We start from the raw sequence: 23,694 nt of genomic DNA on the forward strand, positions 1-23,694 counted from the left end.
TTAGGTCTGTAGTTGCAGCCTTGAGACTTTGGCTACCGTAGATTGAGAGTTTGGCAAGGGCCCAGCAACAGCAGCAGAAACAGGCGAATCCACTGTATAGATTATACAGAGGGAAAGGTAAAGGTCTCCTGCAAAGCTCAGCTCACCAGCAAGTCTCCCCCTCCTCTCCTGTTTCCCCCAACTGGTGCAGCAGGGAAGCAGGTCTAGATCCCCCATCTTAGAGCATGTTGGTCATGTGGAATGTCAGGTGTCCATTTTCTATGAAATTGGAGATCTGTTACATCAGATCTCTGGGTCTTGGATCTCGTAGAAAATGGATTCGGCCTTCCTTTCTGGGAGTTTCCTCCTTTCTCCCCTCACCAGAGCTGGTGCTCAGAGGACCATCGGTTGCTTCTGAAATATGAGGTTCTGTCTTTACTACAGAAGGGTGCGATAAAGGTTGTTCCGGAGCAGGAATGGGGTCAGGGGTGCTACTCCTGGTATTTCCTGGTCCCCAAAAAGGACTGGTGATTGAGACCGATCCTAGACCTCAGTATCTTGAATTTGTACCTCAAACAGGAGAAATTCAAGATGTTGACCCTGGCGCTGCAGCAGGAACACTGGATGGTGTCGATTGATTTACAGGATGCGTATTTTTACATTCCCATCTTGAAGTCGCATTGGAAATATCTCTGTTTTACGGTGGGATCCCAACACTACCAGTTGGCGGTCCTTCCGTTCCATATTTCCCCTACCTGGACGACTGGCTGCTCAAAGCAAAGTCACCAGAGATGGTGCTGCATCATCTGAAAGTAACAACACAGCTGTTGTTCGACTTGGGTTTTTTGATAAATGTACCCAAATATCACCTGGTGCCCTATTAGCACAACCTTCTCATTGGGGCAGTACTGGATATTCCTCGTCTGGAGGAGAGGTATCTCCCAAGGGTTGTGAGTTTGCCCGTTTAAGGCATTAGAAACAACTATGGAATCTAATGGTAATTGACCCTGGATATAAACTGGATCTGTTGGTGCAGATTTATACCTTTTATCTACCCTTGGTGTAGGGATTCTTGCGCTAACAGGAGCTTTAAAAAGGTCGTCCGCATGCTTAAGCATAGCCTTCAGCTTAGGCAGTGTATGAGTGGATCTCTGCGAAGAGCTAAACGTTTCAAAGAGAAAATCGTTCTCAAGTAATTCTTTATGCAGCTGAACTCCATGATACTCAGCAGCCCTATTTATTAATTCTATGTACCCTACATTATCATCAGGTGAAGAGGGGTTTGAAGGGTACAAGTCTGGATAGTGATCTGCATTTGGATCTGTATTATAATCATTCCATGGATCAGGACTATTATCAACCTAATCCTGTTTGTCAGGTGATTGTGGTGAATTTGTGGGTGTTAACAAATTTGGGTTAGATGGGGAAAGAGGTGACAGAGGACGAGGAGAAGTGTTAGTATCAACATGTTTCTTCCTAAGAGGAATGTGGCAAGTGCCCTCAGCTTCTGGATTGCGTTTTAATGCCAGAAAATGTCCAGTTTTGGGATTGATACGTTTTTTGTTTCGGATCAGAGGTTGGAAGGTTGGATGTCAAAACGATGCTCCTCTGATGAAGTAGGAGCGGTTTTATCTTTCTGTGCCAATATCTTTGGAGCCGATATTTTCGGTGCTGAAGTGTTCGGATCTGAAGATGATTTCGGTTTCGAAACTGACGGGATTGTCACCACAACGTGTTTCGGTGCAGATTGTTTCGGCTCAGTGCCCGAATGGGGCCGACTCAATCCCAAAACGGAAGGCTTTATTGTGTGTTTTGGTGCCGGGCCCGGAGGCTGGGCGTTGGAAACCTGTTCTCGTGCCGACCTTGGCCCGAAGGCAGAGGAGGGACGGGAGCCTTTTTCTTGAGCAGAGTTAAACGTTTGGGGCAGGGGAGTATCGGTACTCACAGTATGCTGACCCTTCGGAATGTCGTTGTCCATGTCAGAGTCAGCCTCTGACACGGAAATGTGTTCTTCTTCCTTGGCTCCTTGCGCATCGAAGACATCTTGTTTGGAATCTTCTCCGAATAGATCCGGAACAGAGCTGCTGTGTTGTTGCATTTCGTGACGTTGAGCCAGACTGTCACGGAGCGTATTCTTGGATCGGAAAGATTTGAACGTGTTTCAGTGTTTGTCGTGCTCCAGGGAGAGGCATAAGTTGCACACTTTGTGCGAGTCGGTGCTTGGGTACTTGGTGCGGCACAGAGGACAACATTTAAATAGAGTTTGTTCCATAGACTGCGAAAGTGCTTGACGCAGCTAAGCCCAACAGCCTTCCACGACATTTGATTGAAAGATTTTACTTGAAACAATAAGAGGAGAATGGGAAACGCGATCAAATAATACCATTGAGGGTCAGTGGATTGCGCACTGAGAGGGAACCCAAGAAACTGTGTCGAACCGGAATGCAGCAATTCACGTCTAAACCCGATGGCGGAAAAAACAATCTAACAATGGAGTCGATGCCCATGCGCTCTATCACCGAAAGGAGGAGTCACCTACCACGTGACTGGAAAGACTTCTTCGGAAAAAAACCAAAGTACAAACATTCGGACCCAACACAAGATGGCAGGAGTATGCAAAGCATGTGATCTACAGCTCACATGCCTCGAACATATGATTTGCGCTAGTAAAGAAAACAAGAGCGAGAAACGAGTGAAATTTAACATATTTCCTGTGGCAAAGTTAAATTTATGAACTGTCATTTAAAGCAATACATAATCGAGGAAAAAGAAAAACGAAGGGCTCAGTCTATAGGGATCCTAATCCGGGCAACTAATAGTGTGGTCAATTCGGAGGCTGTGGAATTGATTTGCCACTTTTTAACCAAGAGTGCAATCCTAACATTAGGAGTTTGTACGACTATTAAAACAGTTTTCCTCCTTTAAAATAGTGCAAGTAAGAAATGTTGTTCTGTGCATTTCTAAGCTTATTTACTTATGGGATTGATTTTAAAGGTTTCATTTACACGTGCTTTTATGTGTATGTATGTTTTTGGAAACCACTGTAGAGAGATTACTCATTGCTAAAAAAAACCAAAGATTCTGGAAAAGCACAGGTGAAGATATTCAGTCTTTCCGAAGTATTAGCAAAGATCCCATGATAGAGGAACACATTTTGTTCATGCTGTACAACGTGTAATCCCATCTCCGAATGTATGATTCCCTGGGAAAATTACTATAGGAGTACAGTAAATAAATCTTATTCTGGACCAGAACAAAATAAGAGGGCGCATACTCAGGCTTGTACTCCAAGTGTACTTTTATTTAATCAAACAAGGGGGATACACTGTTCCTGTGCAGAATGCACAGCTACCTGGGGGAAACTTCATTTGAACAGGCCTCCCTGAATCTTGTGCAGAGTCCATACACTGGATTCAAAATAGGCTGGAAGCACAAGGAAACGTCATGCTCCGCCAGTAACTTCTAACACCTTGACTGCCATCAAGTCTAGTGCCAAGAAACAAAAGCAAAAAACTACACTGTAGTTTCTCTCTCTCTATATCCCAGAGTTTCTGGACTTTTCATGCCCCTCCTCACCACCCACCCCCGCCAACAATCCAGCCTCCCTCCCTCCCACCCCCCCCAAAAAACATTTGGAAACAAGGGGTTAAAACCTTACCCTTGCTCCGCCAGTGCCAACAGAAACCCTGTTTTAAATTAAAAAATAAGCCAGCATACATAGTAGAAAATTCTCTTTAAAAATCTCAATCTGTAACTGTATATATATTTTTGTTTATCTTTAAACATAAAAGTTTACAATTTTATGGTAAAACAAAGGCTCATTAATTTTTTTTCAAAAAAGAAAAAAAGAAAAGGGCTTGGAAACCTGAAATGTAGTTAAAGCTGCTGACATGTTTCACCCTGGTGCCTGGAAGCAGTATGTTCTCTTTATTTGTGCTGATAGGTTAGAGAAATCAAGAATCCATAAACTGCGCTCCAAACCTCCACAGCTTTTCCTTGAAATCCAGATTCCCACCCTCCCCCAAGTGTTCTGAACGCAATATTGTCGCATCAAGTATGTGATTGTCACGAGTTCTCAGGTGTGAATCCCCGGCTCCGCGGCAGTGCACGGAAGTCCCTGATGTGCAGCTCTCCTCAGCGTCTGTAGGGGTGGAAGCCCTGGACATTATGGTTCTGTCCTCGCCCAAAGCCACTTCCTCCAGCTTGTGGGCCGCCTGGTGCCAAGGGTCCTGTCGTGTAAGAGAGGGCTTGCTGGCTGGGATCGGCAAAACCCTGTCCAAAAGCACTCATGTCTTGTCCATAACCTGCTGTAGGAAACAGAAAGGTGTGTTAAAATCAGACCAAACAATGCACTAACAGTGCAGAAGTAAATAGGTCATTAAAATGAGCCACAGTATTGCATACAGTGCCCTAAATATATTTAGGTCAAAAGAGATTATGAGTAGAGCAAGAGCTTCAGTACAGACCTTTTATGTTAGCTCAGAGCCATTCATGGGTCAAGCAATAAAGAGCAAGAGCTTCAGTATATATCTTGGGCCAGGGCCATACCTTGGCCATTTACAAAAGAGGAAGGGGCTTCAGTCCAGAGATATGGAGTTGTCAAGAGTGACTAAGGGTCAAGCGGTAAAGAACAGCAGCTTTGTCCAGAGCCATACTTCGACCACATAGAAGAGCAAGGGGGCTTCAGCACAGAAGTACAGCGGTGTTCAGTGCCATCAATGGGTCAAGCAGTAGCTTCGGTACAGAGCTTTGCCCAAAGCCATACCTCGGCCACATAGAAGAGCAAGGGGCTTCAGTACAGAGGAACAGGAAGATGTTCAGTGCAATCTTTGGGTAAATCAGTAGATTCAGTACGGAGCTCTGGCCAGAGCCATACATCGGAGAAAGGGGCTTAAATACAGAGGTATGGAGACGTCAAGGGCAACGTAGAGGCCTCCAAAGCAACAGTAGAGGTTGAAGTAGAGAGGCATGGAGCTTTTTAGGGTAATCTAAGGCTCACAGTAAAGAAGTGTTAAAAATTCAATACAGACATGTGGAAATGTTCAAGCGAATCTCAAGTTGCAAAGGGCTTTAGTGCCTCTATGTAGGTGCTGTTTGCTGCACAAGCACAGGCAAATTAAATTTACGCTGAAATGTACACCACTGCCACTTGGCCATGTTCAGATTCATTCTTTGGTCAGAAAAGCAAAGGCTCTCTGACACCAAAGGGTGTGGGTATTCCACTAGATTTTCTTTAAAAAGGTACACAGATATTTCCGGCAACTCTGGGTCTTGAAATACTGCTATTTGATATTTGAAACTGTAAACACCTAGTTGAGTGAGCAGAAACTGCCCATTCGAACGCAACAAATGTCATTTTTTTCTTTTCAGATGTGTTCCTTGCAGAACGCGCTATAAAAGCCTTTAATAATAATAATAATAATAAGGTCCTACTCCATCCTGCATCTTCTCTGTGCTGAGACAGTCCATGCAAGTACCAAGACACTAGTAAATCCTCTCACTGTTGAAGCTCAAATAATTTCTCCCTGGCCAGTGACAACCGGTTTTTCTTTCCCCTTCTTGGCGTGGCATGTTCCTATATATTGTAGGGTTACCTCTCCCACAACTTAACCTCTTTTGAGCCTCTAATAACTTTCAACTTCTCCAAAGCTGTGAAATGTTTCATGTATGCAGATTATGCCAGGTTATTGCTAGCCTGAGAGAAGATCTGTCATGGTCTGTGCTCTTCCGCAGTACAAGGCAAACCTGAGACTGGATGGTTGGGTACTAGCTCCAAGCTAAATTCAAATAAAACCAAAGATTTTGTGGTAAATGGAAATCAGATTTCAGGTTGGAATCCGACTGCTCCAAAGAGATTGAACCATCAAACTCTCCCATGAATTTGGTTACTCTCCATTTGTGTACTCTGCATGCACGAAATGAGGCAAGGACTTTTCTTAATGATGGTAAAAAAAATAGCTTTCACAGCTATTTCAAGCCCCCACCTGAACTACGACAACTTTCTTTAACTGGGGCTCCATTTTTTTACCATTTGCATAGCCACCAGGTCCAGCAAAATCAGGCAGCACACTTGGACACTGGTGCCAGTAGAGTCAGTTAAGCACATCCTTTCTAGTTGTCCTCACAGAGGCTTCCAATTAAGAGAAAATCTCCTTCAGGGGACTTTGCACCATGCCCCTACAGTTTATCTACGTAAATGCTTGTCTCACCTTCCAAAAAGATCACTGCAATCCTCAGCCAATCTACTGATTGGCCCTAGGCAAAAGAAATGTACAGGAGTGTGGTTACAGTTTTTATACCCATGCCTTCATGTCCTGAAATCAGCTGCCATTAACAGTGCCCCCCATGCCTAAAAAGCCTTGCATATACAGATTTTCTCCAAGGCTTTTCTTATTGCATGTAACATTCCAGCACCATGAACCCAACAGTGAAAGCACACTCTATAAAGGTTAGTAATGGAGGAAACTGGTTTAGTATATGATGCACACTCTAAGGAGAGATGCACCTTGCACCAATCCAGGCAACCCTTACGTGAGGTTAGTGGTCTTCGATAACCTTAAAAGCTCTCTAAGTGGTAGCTGTGGAGAGCAGACTACAGGCTTATATTGAAGGAGTATTAAGCAGCTTGCTTTACCACATTTCATCGACAGTGTAGAACAGATGAAAAAGAACCACACTTATGAAAAATAAGTATTTATTACATAACACAATCACTATAACATTGGTATATCTTTTAGGCGGAGAGATCAATATTACACATGAAAACACAAGCAAGAAATCAGGTAGGTAACACAAAATGTACACTGCAAATGCAAACTGCAAAGGAGAACAGGACTTGGACCAAATGACTTAGAAGAACTGGGAGAACCAGGAACCACCCAAGTTAAGTACCCAGGAACCCCATGGAGGCTGTGTGTAGAGTGAAAACACATACGCCTGTTCAATAGAAGTCAATGGAGAAGTCGCAGTTGTAGTTTAAGAAAAACGACCTTTTCAAGAGGACCCTGAAGAAACCTTTTGGAGAACGGAATGTTGGTGAGCCCCCCCCAACCGTGGATGCCCCAGGAACAAGGTTACCTACACGAGGGAAGTCAGGTGCATAGGAGTGAAGTGATGTTGGAACCTCCCGTAGACAATGGAAGACTTAGCGAAATAAGGCCTCTGGAGTAGTCTGTGAAGAAGTCTGGCGGAATCCAAGTGTGGATTCTTGAAGAGGAAAACATGCAAGCATAGGGGACAGAGTCTATGCCACTCGAAGGTGACCAGGAGGCACAGAGACACAATGCTCATCCTTGTCGGGAAGTTCAGAAGAGTTCACAAAGACCTTGTTGCTGCAACTGTGGAGACCAGGTGACGCTGTGGAAGAGCAGGAGCTATACATGAGCTGTCCCACCTCAGATGTCAGTGTCTAGGGGGTTGGTGTCCTGTGGGAGCACCAACAACCTTTGGTAGGTGCACCTGGTGTGGAAGGCAAGATGCAATTATTGGGATAAGCAAGGTCCAAGGGACACAACAAGTGCAGGAGAGTCCAAGCAGGCTGCAAGCAAGCAGGGGAGCCCACCAAAGCAGAAAACAACCCTTGAGTGGACCCACAGGCCAAAGGCACAGACGTCGTAAGAGGATCTCAGGCAGCTCACCCAAGATGAAGGCCCACAATGCAGTAAATACAGGAAGGACATTTCGGTTCAAGGGATGGGGTGCTGGAAACTGAAGCTTCTTGTAGCCAGAGGATCTCTGGAGTGCAAAGCAAACAAGACTTGGCAACGGGAGGTCAATGTGGTGCACAGGGGTTTGGTCCCAGCGGCTCAGACAAGAGATACTGTTCACCAAATTGCAGGGAAGACAGGTCAGGCCTCTGCAGAGCAACAAAAACACCACCTCTGTTGCTGAGCCTTCAAGTCCGTAGGACGAGGAGCAACAGACTGGTCAGCTTTCTTGCGGTGCCTGCAGATGCAGGGGACTGACTCCTTGATTCCACAGGAGATTACATTGGATGTTCTTGATGCCCATAGGTCTTCTGGAGAACATGAGCTAAGCACAGACTAGGCAGTATACTTGCAAAACAGCGAGGCCAGGAGCAGAAGGAGTCATCCTTGAGGCAATCTATGTTTCAGGCAAAGTCTAAGTGTTCAAACGGTCAAACAGTGTCTTGGTTTCTTAGGAGATTCTTCCTCCACAACGAATCTAAGGACCCACCCACGGGGAGCCCATAAATAACCAAGAAAAGAGTTGGAACGTCTCAGGGATCCCTATCAGAGGAGTGCCTGAACAGAGCAGAGGATACTCCCCTATCCTTTGTCCAGTTTTGCACCAGAGCTGGAACCAAGAGTTCCTGAACTGACTCAAACTGGTGTATGCAGGAAGGACACCATATGTGCTCTTCAAAGCAGTCTGGTCGCGCTGTAAAGCTCCCTCACCTCACCCAATACACCAAGTCCTGTCTGGGAGGTGGTCACACCTTCTTGTGATAGGAAACCTATTGTTCTATCCCCCACCCTTCTCGAGCTCAGCTCAGCAGCAGGACTACAGAACAGTGTCCGTGGTCGGGACAGAACTAGCTTGCTGGCAGACCCTGAAAGGCTGTAACTGGGAGTAAAGATGATTCCTCTAAAGGGCCTCCCAGTACATGGGATTATTCTGCCAACATCGGAATCTGTTTGGGGGTTATGTTTCCAACATGTTTGATACCAAACAGGACCAGGTTTGGTGCATCCATTATATAGTCAGACATCTCGTAAAGAATGATTAAAGTATACATTTTAAAATGGCTGACCACTCTTACAAAGCCTGGAGAATTTACTCTGGGGTGTGTAGGGGTGTCCTGCCCAGGCAGGGGCACCCTCACACCTGTAACCAAGCACCCTGCCCTCAGGACTGAAGAGCCTACCTAGGGGTGACCTATTGGTTTAAAGTGCAGTGACCTCAGATACAAGGAGACGTATATCTGTGGTGAGAGGTGCATTGTCACATTACTGAATGATTAAGCACAAGTCTGGCCTTCTGATTTTATTTTGAAAGTTTGGCAGTCCTCTGTTTTATTTGAGTCTAGTATAAACTAGGGTCTAAATCAACTCAATGCACTGGTTCCGGGCGTGGTAGACTTCCTAATGACAGTTTGAGGTTTTCCCCCCTTTTACCAAGGTATTGATTTAGGATGAGAATGAAGGGTCATTATTAAATAGGGCTTCCAGATGTCTTACTTTTTGTGATGTGACTGAGGGTGGGAGGACTGATATATGACGGCTGTTAAGAGAGAACCATATTGAGGTCTGATCCTCTTGTTAACATTTCTGGTTTTGCTCCTTTCAGACACACAGCTTTCTTTTATCCAGTGAAGCCTAAGCATTCCTTGATGTCTGTCTGGGTTTTGTTGACTCAGATGTTGATGTGTATTCACTGACATACACTTCGAACCAAACCTGTTAACACTCAAGTATGACCAGCAGCAGGAAGATATAGTAGGGTTCTCCAAAGTCACTTCTGGAGGACCAGATCCATGCCAGTGATAGTATCTTGAGCAGACAGCAAGCTACCCGACCCATGAGGTTGACGCCTCATCAACGCAGAGGCTGGGAAGCATGCGCAGCAATGGATAGGGTTGGCACGCCTGAAAGCCCCCTTCCGTGGTCATGAAATGAGCAAAAAGCAGACTGAAGACACCGGGCAGCTGAGAAGCCCAATGACTTGGCCGTAGCCCACTAATCCTTGAAGCACTTAAGCGCTGAGTTTACCTGGTCTCTGAAGAGACTATTGCCGTTGAAGGTCATGTCCATAAGGGAAGCCTGGACATCCCCTGGATAGCCAGATGTTTTCAGCCAGGCCTGGGTCTGAGGACCACCGTCTATGAAACCACTCTGCCCAGCGAGTTGGTTGTGCCCAAGCCATAGCGTAGAGTGAACTTTACTGTGTCTCTCCATCCTGCAACAACTTGAGGGAGAATGGTCCGGCCTCTGGGACTTGTAGTAGCACTTGTGCAAACGTTTCCCACAGCGTGTGGTAATAAAGGCCCAATAAGCATACTGTAATAACACACTGCAATGTAAGGCTGGTGGAAGAAAACATTTTCTTTCCCAAGCTGTGCAACCTCTTTGAAACCCTGTCTGGGGGAGCAGCACGGATCGAGCCATGGAAAGTGGAGGCTTGGATCACCAAGCTCTCTGGGGTAGGGTGTTGGGTGAGGAAATTTGGGTCCCAAGAAGGGCGGTGGACAGTCATCCTATTCACAGGAGCCCCTTTGCTGTGTATGGACCAGGTTTTAGAGTAGGAAGACGAGGGCTTTGTTGAACGGGAGTAGGGGTTCAGAGGAAACAACTCCTGGTTGCAGCACCTTAAGGCCACCGAGGGCAACGTAAGGTTGATGACCTCAGCCGACCTCTGCACCACTACTGCAGATGTAGCTTTCTCCTCTATAGCCACGGTAGTGGGAGAAAGCATGCCAGTATCTGGAGACGTGTCCAGTTCGCTAGCATCGCTCAGTTCCTCACACCAGTCCATATCCTGCTCTTACTGGTATTCTAAAGAATCCAGTGACCTCTCCTATTCCTCTCGAGGTCTAGCCCTTAAGAATAAGGCTCGGCATGGCCTGCAGACGATCAAGATGGGCGCACTAAGAACGAGCTCTGGTGGACACCCATAGTAAAACCCCATATACACTTCATCATCTGCATGACACAATAAGGGAGTGCTGGGGAGCCCCTGTGCCGAACTGAGCAGTTTGTCAGCATTCCCGACTCCCGCGCCGGTCCACCTCTGAGAGATTACCTGTGACGGTGGAAGCACGGCCTGGCGTGAAGAGGTGGGCACTACGGCGATCCCCTGGGTGCTCGACCGGAACTGCAGGAGGCTACCCAGGATGCTGTAGCACCGAGGTGACTGCAGCAGCAGCAGTTGACAGGGGCTCCAGACTTAGGATCCCAACTGTGGCAGAGGAAGAAGCGACACAGCAGCCCAGCCCTGCGAGACTGGGGGCAGCAGCCTATGTGCAGAAGAGAGCAGGTGAACCCGGCTGTTAATTGAAAAGTGAGCCGCACAGACACCAGCAGTGGACGCCGCCGACTGCCGAGCCGGAGACAGCAGCAGGACAGGGCTGCTGACCCTGGCGGCGCGTGTGGGAAACTGGAGCCAGCTGGCAGACCACTCACAGGGGGAAGGGAGGTTAGGCCCCAGATGGTAGAGACTGGAGAGGTATTATTCTCTGGGATGGTGAGACGGAAGGGAATCTCCCCTGGCCCTTTCCCTTCCGTATGAGGTTCTACAACAACACACTAGCCTGGAACTTTGACATCTAGTAGAGGGAAGACATTCTTTCTCTCGGCTATACAATAAACATGGAGACAGACGCCAAGCCAAATAAACCATATAAGGATGCCTGTTTGCGGATCGCTTGGCCTAGCTTTCACATGTGCACACCAACGTTGAGGTTAGACCAACTTCTCCTAAGACAGAGGCCCTAGAAGGACCACAAAGTCAGTAATAGTGCACGGGGGCCTAAAACACCTATTATTGGAGACTGCCAAGATCTGATCAAACGCGTTGTCGGGTCATAAGTGGTCCAAAGTGGCACATAAATCAAAAAACAAATTTGCACAGCCTAAGGCAGATATCCCGATGGAGGGGGGAGGTGATCTGGGGCAAAAAGGGGTGGCTGAGGAGGGGGCCCTCACGCTACAAGACATAATGTAGGTGTTTTAAGGAGGCCGGTCCGCTCTGGAAAACAAGATTGACAGTCTCCCCCGCTCCCCCCACCCATTAAATTATGACAATGCCACTGTCCCCTTTTTCCTGGGATTTACAATCAAGGTCCAAAAGCTATATCACTCCTTTTGAGGTTAAGAGGGTACTCCGTGAAGAAGAACTAAAATACACAATGCTGTTTCTGGCCAGACTCCATGTGCTAGCAGAGGGAAGGTCGTGGTTCTTTGACTCCCCTGAGGAAACTTGGGAATGGCTGGATGGCTCGTGACAACCTGGGAATAAAAGGTCCAATGCACACCAACAGAGAAGAAACAAGTAGAAGCGATACCAGGAACTGCAACAGAGAGGGGAGGTGGCTTCTGCTGTCGAGGGATCCCCAGACTCCTGGCCGCCGTAAGACTTTCATCAGTATCAGTTGAAACACGTCGGGAACTCTGGTGTCGGGGTTCTTCATGTGATGTTGGACAATGTCTTGGATGGAAGTGCGAAGGTTGGACTCCACAAGGTCTCATTATTTGCATATGTCACAACACTTTCAGAAATGGATAAACCTGGCTACTGTGCTTCAAAACACGTAGTGGTCGACATAGTGAAGAACTAATGGGAGTGCCTACAATCCTACTGGACCCCAATTTAAATGTTAGTGGTAAAATGTTATTACAGGTACAGTTGGGGGCGGGCGCGAAGGGTGGTTGGCTGGTTGAGACAGGCTCCCTGACACTAGGAGGTGAGGGATGGGGTACAAAGACGCTCTGCAAGTTGGGGGGGGGGGGGGGGCAGTTTAAGCCCACGATGCATGTAGTCGGGGGGGGGGGGAAATATGTTAGTTGGATGAATAGGTTTCTATGATACGGCATATCAGAGTGATACCGACACATGTCTTAATCATCAGTGTAGCTAAACAAGACTTCTTTCAGGTGGTTCTGAGAGTATATGCAAAGATTACCCCCCACCCCCAGCTGCTCCCCATTGCGCTCAATTACTTATCAATAGAAATATGGTCTCCTCCGAGATTGTCGGACCCTCGGGCTGAACAGCCAAACATTATAGATGCCTACCAATATGAATACGGTACAAGTGTCTGCAAACTATTTTTACTGTAAAATCGAATAAAGCTATCTTTGAATTGAATTGAATGGGAAGGTCAGGCACTTTGTCGACCTTCAAAGGGACTACGAGTTAGTATTGTCCGAAACCCTCCGCTATATTCAGATACGGCATGCTCTACAACTGGCCATTCCAAAGGGTACCGATTTCCTGGTGTCCTCCCCCGGATGATAGAAAAACCTATAGAAAAATACTAAACAATTCCCCTGACATCTTGGAGAAAGTGTGAGCCAATTGAGTGGAGGACCTAGGGGATTGAGTGATGAGGAGTGGCTGGAGGCGCTTGCATCACCCTGGGAGGTGGCCATACGATCCAGATTGGCCCAACTAAAGATCCTACACAGGACATAACATGCGCAACAAGAAAATTCTGGGCCTTAATTAATCGTCAAAACTCCAGCAACTGCAGATTTGGGTCAGCTAACATTCAAGAAGCCAGTTGGTTTACTTTTCTGGCAGGGCACTTTAAGTCCCCAGAAGGAACAGCGCTTATAGACACATGTGCTCTCAGGCTGAAGCAAACAGGTTCTAGCAACAGCTGGAGTAGGTCCACCGGTTGCTGGGACTCATGCACCGATGTCCTCCAGATCTCCCAAGAAAGAGTCACTACAGCATTGTTGAAAGCAAGATCGGACGGAGCCCCGGGCCCCAATGGCCTTCCACAGAATGTATTTAAATCAAATGTACCATTTTGGTCGGGTCATCTAACCAACCTTTTTAACTACTCTCTCAGAACCTCAATTATACCAGACTCCTGGCGTGGGGCAATAATCCACCCAATTTATAAATCAGGCTCCCACTCGTCCCCAAATAACTACAGACTAATAGCTCTCTTGGACATTGAGGCCAAGCACTACGCCGGCATTCTCCTGAGTGAGTTGAGAGCATGGGTGGACGTGAATAATCTGATCCCAATGACTCAAACAGGCTTCACTGCCAAATCCGGGACCATGACCAACTTATTAACATTGGCAATAATCGTCGATAAAGGTTGCGCTACATCCAGGGCGTTTTTTTGTTGTTTCGTTGATTTTAAAGCAGTCTTCGACCGAGTCCCCAGGGCAGCACTATGGGAAAAGTTAAAGAAATGGGGAATCCCACAAAAAGTCCTGGAGGCAATCATCCAGTTACACTCTGATACATGGGTTCAGGTGAAGCTGGGGTCCGGCACACATCTCTCCCGGAAAATCATGACAACCAGGGGTGTCAAGCAGGGTTGTGTGCTGGCCCCGCTTCTCTTTAATCTGTTTATAGCTGATTTGCCGACAGCCTTGGAAGAAACCAACAGTCACCCACCAAAGATGGGTGGAGCTCCCATAAGCAACCTGCTCTACGCAGACGATCTAGTGCTTTTTAGTCTCACGAGTGGGGTTACAAAGGCTTCTAGCAAAATTATACAATCATACTACTGCAAATCAACTAGAGGTTAACCTAAAGAAAACACAAGTGGTTACCTTCGGTAAAACTTCGGTAAAAAAAGAAAAGCAGGGGGAGGATGGATTTACAACAACATGAGTATTGCAGTAGGAAGCACTTATAAATACTTAGGGGTTAACCTCGACTCAAGGGGCAACCTTGCTAAACAACGTAAGGAGATATTAGTTAAAGCTGTGACCCTTCAGGTGACCCTCTCAAAGCTCTCAAAAAAATTGGCCGGCCCAAGCCTAACACATTTACTTGAGGTAATGAGAGCAAAAATTGGCCCGACACTGGCATACGGCATTGAAACCTTTAAGGGTAAACTAAATAAGATTTTAAACCAACATGTCACTAAAATCTATAAAAAGGTCCTCCGCTTGCCCAAAAGTGCCTCTGCCGCTCAGATTAGGCTAGAACTTGGCTTACTAAACTATGAAGTCTCTAGCACTGGCACGTTTTTAAATTTTTGCCATAAACTGAGACAAGCAGATGTAGGCTCACTGGAGTCACTAGTTTGGCTGGACATCATTGAGAAAAACCCAGGGGGCTCGTATGGTCGCCTTTTTAAAGACTCCATTCTAGAACTCTCTGCGGGCGACCTATGGGACCTCAACCCCAGCGTGTCAGTATTTAAAAGCACTATTAAGAAAAGTGTTAGAATGAGTTCTCTCATTACTGATAAAAATCTCCTTGCCAAACGTAGACACGCCTGGGCTATTATGAACTCGTACGGGCGTAAAGCTCCCGCATCCTATCTGTCATGTACGTATTCTCTGTATTCTCTTTTCGACCGTGTCGAAAGCTTGGGCGTTCGATGTAATGCCAAGAAACTGCTCGCCTCTTTTCTTGCAAACAGGTCCCAAGTCGTGACTGTTGGATCTTTTAAATCATCCCCCTTGTCACTGCCATGCGGAGTTCCTCAAGGCTCATCCCTGAGTCCGACACTATTTAACATTTATGTGTCGGACCTTGCCCAAGTCATCCGGGCACATGGGATGAGCCTCACATCCTACGCAGATGACACCCAGTTGGTCCTTGCCGTCAAGAATGATGGGCCTAAAATTGCCAGCAATTTCAATCAAGGCATGTCGGCAATTGGGAGTTGGATGGCCTCAAATTGCTTGAAATTGAACTCCGATAAATCGGAAGTTGTCATTTTCGGCAACTTATCCCCGGCGTGGTCATCCCTATGGTGGCCGTCATCTATGGGCCAGCCCCCTGATCCAATTTGTAAGGTGAGGAACCTGGGAGTCATGTTTGATAACCGCCTGACCTTTCTACCACACGCAAATCAAATATCCTCGTCAGCCTTCCATAAATTACGGCTCATTAAAAAAATTCTACCTTTTCTACCGGAGACTGCTGGCAAAACATTGGTGAGCTCCCTGGTTTTGTCTACTTTAGACTATTGTAACGCCCTGTTTTTGTGTGCCTAAGAGAGAGTGCTACAGAAAATGCAGGTTATTCAAAATGCTGCCGCTAGGCTTCTAGGGCGCATCCCCAAATACCAATCGGTGTCACCCATCATAAAACAGCTCCACTGGTTACCTGTACGAATGAGAATCAAATTCAAGTCTCTCTGCTTGGTATATAAGGCTCTACATAATGTTGGACCTGCATTCTTCACCCAAAACCTCACTCCCTACCGTCCCTCCAGAATGCTACGTTCAGCTAGCTCACATGACCTGGTGGTACCACGTACCAAATCGGTCTCATGGGGAGACAGAAGATTCCTTGTAGCTGCACCAAAGCTCTGGAATACTCTGCCACTTTCAATCAAAACGAGTACCTCTCTTTGGTCTTTTCGTAAGCAGCTTAAGACCTGGCTTTTTAATCAATGAACCTCTAGCTTTCCTCTTGGTTGAACACTGCAGTAACTCAGCGCCAAGATGCCCAAGGGCCTTCGTTCGCGCTTTATAAATGTTATAATAAATAAATAATATAAATAAATAAAACTTAGTTTTTTGGCCATCAGACTCGGTGACTGGCAATTTTTAAAAGATCTGCCAGGCTGGCGCCGTACGTCCGACGTACTATGGTGCAGAGGGTGCGGAAGAACGGTTGAAACAATGGAGCATGTGATCTGTCTCTGCCCAGCATTTACGTCACTGCGCAGACTCAAACTGAAAGCGGAGTGGAACAGGCTGGGAATTCGGTCTTGCAGGCAAGCAATTATCGCGGCCCTAAGCCCAGAAAACACAGCCTTAAACATAGGCCTCACAACCTACATTCGCCTTGTATACCGCCTCCTGTCGATAACAACCTAAATCAAATTGCAAGATTTTTAAACTGTTAAAAACCCTTTTTATCTTTGCACTTTCCTACAACCTGTTGCTATTGAACTGTTGCTGCTACTTTTATTCGTATTTATTTTTAATATTTGTAACTATTTGCTAGCAGTTGTTGGTTCACAAGCTCATTACTGCCAATTACTGGTACAACAACTTTCTTTCCTACTAAAGTTAGTTTAATACTATTTGGATTGCTTACAAAGGGGAGTTGTATAATGGTTCTGACCAGTACCTACCTGTCACTGCTTATGTGCTGCTAGTTTTTAAGTTTCTCTTTTACATTGTGTATCGTTGTTGGTGTCTCTTTTAAGGATGTTATTTTTATATCCAAATAAAGATTGTATTATTATGTGCAACACTAGTAAAAATGTGCAAGCATGAGTTAATTCAATGTCCCAGGAATGCGGCCAAAGGGGTACATTTCTACACCCGTGGTGGAATTACCCAATGATTCAGACATACTGGAAGACAATTGTAGCACGTATGATGACACAGTGTGGGAAACAGGTGGAAGCTTCGCCCCAATGGTGTTTATTAAACATTTGGGAGACAATAAATCTAACGATTGGGCAACGACTGTAGGTCACATTAGGCCTCATGGTGGCCAAACGTAACATAGGTAGTAAATGAAGGGCGGAGCCGGGACCCACTTTGCGGGATTGGGAAACTGACAAGGATTGGTGCATGCAGGAGGAGAGGGTGGTGTACGAAGGGAGAGGTTGCCCACCACATAAATAGACCAAAAGTTGAGGGGGGGGGGCTGGAATGAAAGTAGAGGGGTGCTCTGTCTGCCCAGGTGCAGGTTCTGAGGAACAAGGCTTCTAATACAGATATCTCTTCGTCGTGTCAGCCGACTGATGAGACGTTGAAGCACGCTTTGACTTATTGTAGTTTTTGTGCCTCTTACCCGAGACCCTGGACGATTTTGAGAGGTATCAGGATGCATTTGGACTCCTGGAATGGTCCCGAGAACATCTTGAGCAGGACCGTGACTTTTGTAGAATCGCATGCTAGGCTGCTAGCAGCTTCAAGGACAACTCCCTTAAAGCCTATGGTGCCATGGACCAGCAGTCGGAACACGACTTGGGAGTCATGGTCGTGCTCCAACACCACGAACACACGAGGTGCGGGTCCATCACAGTGTGATGATCGGCATCACAGGGTTTAAAGCCGGTCTACCTCGATGGCGTCCTTGACACACCAGGAGGAAATAAAATAGATAAAACTTTGTAAAAATCCTGTCAAAAAGTGACAGATGGGTAGCTCTTCTCTTGGATCAGTGCTGGTTGGCGCCGAAAGAAAAAAAGCGACATCAACGCTCTGAGGTGGCGCCTATATAGGTGAAACGGACGTCTCTTCCGGCACAGATGCCACTTGGGGTCGACCGATGCCACCTACCAGCCTGCAGGGGTACTGTTCATGAAAAATCTTCTGGATCTAGTCTGACACCAGGAGAAATTCAACGGTAAGGTATCCGCGGCTAGGGTAGGGTCAGCTTTCTGGTCACCTCTGACAATGTCAACTATTCCCAATCCAAATATACCTCGATGATGTTCAAGCTTTTGTTGGAGACTACTTTAGAGGGATCGCAAATGAATGACGCAAAGAGTTCACCTGTTAACATAAAAGCTTCCATTACTCAGGAGAATCCTTTTCTCAAAAATGACAATCACATGTGAACAAAAAGGAGAAACACTTTTTAGGTATCGCGACCTGCTTTGCACTGCGCAGCTCGTGAGACCTCTAGTAGGTGAAAAACAGGGGTTTCAAGCTGACCTGGAATCGCACACGCTCGTGCGTGTGCGTTTCCTTTTCAGCTACCCCATTGGCCTTAGCGTGCTTCTTTTATTTATTTATTTATTTATTCAAAGTTTTATATAGCGCGAACAAGATCCTTACAGATATCAGAGCACTTCACAGAGACAGGGGTAGGGGCAGCAGGAATGAACAGAGATAATGGGAGCAGTATAATAGTCACTAACATAATAGGATAACAGTAACGTACAGAAAACATATCAATATACAATAAGGTAAACAAGTAATATAAGACGGCACAAGTCATTGATCCCACTACAGAAGGGTTCAGGTAAACCTTGGATGTGTGGATGGCTTATACCAATTTCTTAGGATAGAGAGAACACTGGGTGGGGGCATCGGGAGGGTGATTCAATAAACCAAAGTGTATCATATATTGGTCGGTAGTAAGAGAGTAGCGTAGTAATGTCACCAACAAGTAGGAGTATAGTGCCAAAGGACAAGGTGATCAGTGATACAAAGCGATGCAGAGTCTCTGATCCAGCACCTATAAAGTTCAGGAGATCTTGGCCAGAAGGATGGTTTTCACCTCTTTCTTGAAGAGTGCAGTGGAGGAGATAAGCCTGGTTTCAGGAGGGAGCGCATTCCAGATCCTGGGTGCCATTCCTGAGAAGGAGCGTTTGTATGTTTTTTCTTTCCGGAATCTACGAGGTTTCAGGAGTAGATTTTTCGTACTTCTATTGGATCTCGAACCTCCTGATATAGACAACTTTTGAGCGAGGTAGTTGGGTGCATTGTGGTGCACGGCCGAGTGTGTCATAACTGCAATTTTTAGCTGTATTCTGGCTTCAAAAGGCAGCCATTTTAGAGACTTTAAGTCTGGGGATATATGCAAATGTTTTCTTGAGCCAGTAATGAGTCTCGCGGCAGCGTTCAGGGAGGCTCTTAGGGGTGCTGTTGTGGATAGCGGGAGTCCGCTGAGGGCCACAATTCCGTAGTCTATGCGAGGGATGACTAAAGCTTGTACAGCAGTTTGGAAGTCTTTAGAAGGGAAGAAGGGTTTAAGTTTCCTCAGTGTGTTGATTTGGAAAGTAGCTCCTTTTGTGGCTTTGCTAACGTGCTGTTGCATGTTGAGCTTGGCGTCGAGTGTGATGCCTAGGGATTTCGCAGAATTCACGATGGTAGGTTGGACATTGAGTGCTGTTAGGTTATTGAGCCAGGTTTGGGTGGTGGAAATTTTCGCCGGGGGTGAGATGAGTAGGAACTCAATTTTCAGAGCATTTAGTTTGAGGTGATTATCGGCCAACCAAGATTGAGTGTTACTAAGTGTGGAATTCAGAAGTTTGATATCTTCCGGGGATTGTAGCTTTAGGTAAAGTTGTGTGTCATCGGCGTACATATGGAATTGAACATTGGATGCTTGGAGCAAGGTGGCGAGCGGTTCCATGACAAGGTTGAACAGTGTGGGGGAGAGGGAGGATCCTTGTGGAACACCTAGATCTGCAGGCACAGGTGTAGATAGCACATTGTCGATCTTGAACTTCTGAGACCGGTTATGAAGGAAGGAAGAAAACCATTTGAGAACAGTTCCCGATAGACCCATTCTAGTGCTTAGCAGCTCCAGTAAGTTCTCATGTTTGACCGTGTCAAATGCTGAAGAGAGGTCAAGAAGGATGAGGAGGCAGGACTCATTGCGATCAAGGATTTGGAGGGCGTCATCAATTATGTGTGCCATAGCTGTTTCCGTGCTATGTTTCGCTCGGAAGCCTGATTGATGAGGGTTGAGGAGGTCAAATTGGTCAATGTGTTTTGTTAGTTGGAGTTGGACACATTTCTCCAGCAGTTTGGCCAGGGTGGGGATATTGGTGATAGGACGGTAATTGTTCAGGTCAGACGGGTCAGCTGTAGGTTTCTTGAGTATAGGCGTGACTTGCCCCACCTTGAGGGAGTCTGGAATGAGACCTTGTTGAAGGGAGCTGTTGATGATTTTGGTCCAAAGAGGGAGGAGCAAGGGGATGAAGTCTTTTACAGCATTAGCAGGTAGGGGGTCTATGAGGTGATTAGAGGGCTTCAAGGTGCAGAGCAGTTTGTGTATTGCTTCTTCCGAGTAGGTGTCGAAGTACAGCCATGATGCCTTGTTTTTAGGTTGAGTGTTAGACATTCTGGTGTGGTTGGGGAATCGGCTTACATCCATGATGAGGTCATTTCTTATGTTGTCGGTCTTTAGCTTAAAGAAAGCAGAGAAGGCTTCACAGTGTGGGGTGTCGCTTGTTGTGCTGTTTGATTGTAAGGGTTGTGTCTTTGTTTGGGTCTTGATTAGTTCGAACAGCTTTCTTGGCCTGTTTTTTGCTTGCTCCAACTGGCGGCTAAAGAAGTCCAACTTTGTGCGCTTTATTTTCCTAAAGTAGGCATTTCTCTTGTTCTTAAGCGTTTTGAGATGCAGTGATGAGGGGTCAGATCTCCAGGTACGCTCTGCCATTCGCATAGTACGCCTGTCGTCATTGAGTCTGCCGTCATACCAGGGGTTAGACATTTTGGTGGAGACTCTCTTCAGTTGCAATGGGGCGACTTCATTGACTATTGAATTCATAGAGTCACGGTAGTGGTCGGTCAGTGATTGAACATCCGAGGCACCTGAAGGGGGAAGGAGGAGACTGCCGATGTGGGGAGGCAGGGTAGTGGGGTTAAGATTCTTCATGTCCCTTTTCCAGGTTTTGGATTTGGTGGGTTGAGCCGGGTTAGATTTAACTTTTTCGTTGATAAAGAAGGTGATAATGTGGTGATCTGACCAGTCGCAGGGTTGGATCGCCTCCAGTTGGGTAGAGTCCTCTTTGGCGATGATGAGATCGAGTATCGAGCCTTTGTCGTGTGTTGGTCTATCGCATATTTGGGTGAGGTCAAGCGCATTAAGGAAAGTTTTGAGACTATTCACCACTGTGTCATTCTGATCGTTCCAGTGGAGATTAAAGTCACCCAGGTAGACTTGGGTGGTCTGCCGACCGGCATTGGATGTGATCGTGTCCATGAGTTGTTGGGTGGATATGAGGTTGTCACCAGGCGGGTGATAGATGAGATGTAAAGCACAAACTTGTTTGCCCTCGCTGGTGATATCGAGGCAGAGGAGTTCACAGGAAGTAAGGGAGGGGGAGGTGGCTTTAGTAACGGAGAGGTTGCTCCTAAAAATGCATGCAATTCCCCCGCCCGTCTTGCCAGGCCTGTCCAGTCTAATGATGTGATAATTGGGGGGGGACTAGTATGTCCATTATCGGGGTAGAGGCTTCAGTAAGCCACGTTTCAGTCAGAATGGCTAGGTCCAGATCCATTGCTGCGACGAGATCAGCGATGTCGGAGGAGTGTCTCTGGGCCGATCTGCAATTGAGTAGGATGCATTTGAGTTTGGGAGTGAGAAGGGTGGTCGAGCCTTCTAGAGAGAGGGGGACTTTTCTGAGGTTGTTAGGGACGGAACCTCTGTTGCTAAGGGTTGGGAGCCTCAGAGGATTTGTGAGAATTGTGGGTATGGGGATGTGTGTGTTGGATATGTGTTTTACCGGACCTGGGCCATAAGAGCGTAGGAGAGAGCATAGGTCGCGGTCCGACAGTGAGTTGAGGACACGACGGGGGCGGTGGGAGTTATTGCGAACGGGGATAGTCGGCCAGCGTGGGGGTCGTTGGAGGCGAAGGTATGTAGGGAGGGTGCGTCGTTTGTAGGGTAGTGGGATGGTGGGAGGTAGACTGGGCTGTGAGAAGAGAAGGTCTTTGATTGCGTGGAGATCTTTTTTGACTTGTAGGAGATCCTCTTTGACTTGTTGGAGGGTGGATAAAGTCAGGTCAAGAGGTGGATTGGCGATGGGGTTGGTGGTGAGAGCCATTGGTGAATGGTTGAGTAGTGAGCTGGAAAGCGGGCAGGGTATCGAGGGGGGGGATATGCTAGCGTTGTTGGAAGGTTCTACGGTGATAATGGGTGAGATAGCATTCGAAGTGTGGGCGGGTTTGTGGGCGAGGGGTGTGGGTGAAGTAGGGGAGGGTGGGAGGCATAGGTAGTGACGTCAGTGGGAGACGGTGCCGGTGAGTTGAAGAGTGAGTGAAGGCTGAAGACAGTGGGGGTGGCAGGAAGGTAGTGGGGGCTGAGAATGGGAGGGGAAGTGAGGGGGGGATGCTAAGGTAAGGGAGGCGGTATGTTCTGTGGGACTAGTTGGGAGGGAGATAAACTCCGGACGGTGGTGTGTTCAGAAGCGTTCGTGGGGGGTGTAGCGTGGGGGGAAGGGGCGTGGGGGTAACGAGGATGTGGGTGTATCGAGGATGTATGGGGGGAGTGTACTCACATGGGGACTGAGAGTGGGGGGGAACAAAGGGTGGGATTTGTCATTGTGCGTGCCGTTCTGGTGCTGATCTAGGTAGGAGGTGTTGTGGGTGGGAGTTATGTCAGGGGAGAGAGGGATGGGAGAGGTATGAGTGGGGATCAAAGGGGTAGTGTTAGAGGGGCGGCTAGTGTATGAGGGGGAGAGATTTGTGTCTGCGCTTGGGGAGTGTGGGGCGGTAACAGCAGGTGGGCTATTGACTAGGGTGCTGGGGGTAGAGGTGAGGTGCGTGTGGATCCGACGCTGAGCTATGTTAGAATTGTTGTGGGTGGGGGCTGCGACGTCAGGGGTGATAGTGCTGGTGAAGTTCTGGGTGGAGGTCCGCAGCTTGGAAAGGTGCTCTTTGAACTTGGGGAACAGGTTGTCTAGTAGTTCCAGGTTCTTGTCCGTGGATTGAATTAGGACAATCCCGTTATTGTAGATAGTAATGGTGGTTCTGCCAGGGAAGAGTTGGGAAGGTGTGATAGAGAGAGTTAGGCCATGAGCTGTTTTCCTGGTGGTGGAGACGGTGAGTAGGGTTAGGAACGCTTTTCTCCATTGGGCTCTGCGTGAGGTGTGGAAGATGATATCAATGTTCAGGGCTCCATTGCCCGGTGAGAAGTAGGTGTCGGCAAAGGGTGTTTCAGGGTGCGACCTCAAGAGGTTATGTTTAAAGCGTTTAACGGCTTTTTTGGTGAGAGTGGAAGGGCAGTTGATTCTATATGTGTGCTTACCGATGAGATCCATGTTAGGATGGCTGTAACGTTGGGTGTGGGAGAAAAGACGACAATAAAACTGTCAGCCGTTGGTTACAGGGCACAGGAGTGACACTAGAGAGTGGCCAAAAGTAGCCAAAAATATAAGAGGTAGCAGTCGGTGTAATCCAGGAACAAACAGTGCGTAGGTGCAGCTTACACAATGTACAATATATGAGAGGTAGCAACCAGTTAGGTGGAGCCAAATTGACACATCATAATGTAAGAGGTAGCAACTGTGTAATCCAGGTGTAGAAAGTGGCTGGGTCCAGCTTACATGACTAAACGAAGTAAATGAGGTAGTAATCAGTGCATCATATTGGTAAAGTGAGATGGAAGTAGCTTACCATAATGAAC

The 23,694-nt window shown here is 47.0% G+C and overlaps 1 protein-coding gene across 18 annotated transcripts in view; it reads right to left on the bottom strand.

The window, feature by feature from the left end:
- Positions 1 to 3,259: 3,259 nt before the first annotated feature.
- Positions 3,260 to 23,694, bottom strand: part of DAZAP1 (DAZ associated protein 1) — a 519,254-nt gene continuing 498,819 nt past the window's right edge. For 9 of the 18 annotated variants that reach the window (XM_078669928.1, XM_078669926.1, XM_078669927.1 and 6 more), the window contains one exon: positions 3,696 to 4,286. In XM_078669928.1, the coding sequence (XP_078526054.1) occupies positions 4,114 to 4,286 (173 nt within the window). In that variant the 3' untranslated portion in view covers positions 3,696 to 4,113. Of the gene's footprint in view, positions 4,287 to 23,694 lie in introns of all 18 variants that reach the window. The other 9 variants (XM_078669912.1, XM_078669924.1, XM_078669923.1 and 6 more) reach the window with 5 other exon arrangements.

Source organism: Lissotriton helveticus, chromosome 12, assembly GCF_964261635.1.
Source record: "Lissotriton helveticus chromosome 12, aLisHel1.1, whole genome shotgun sequence".
Taxonomy (NCBI): Eukaryota; Metazoa; Chordata; class Amphibia; order Caudata; family Salamandridae; genus Lissotriton; species Lissotriton helveticus.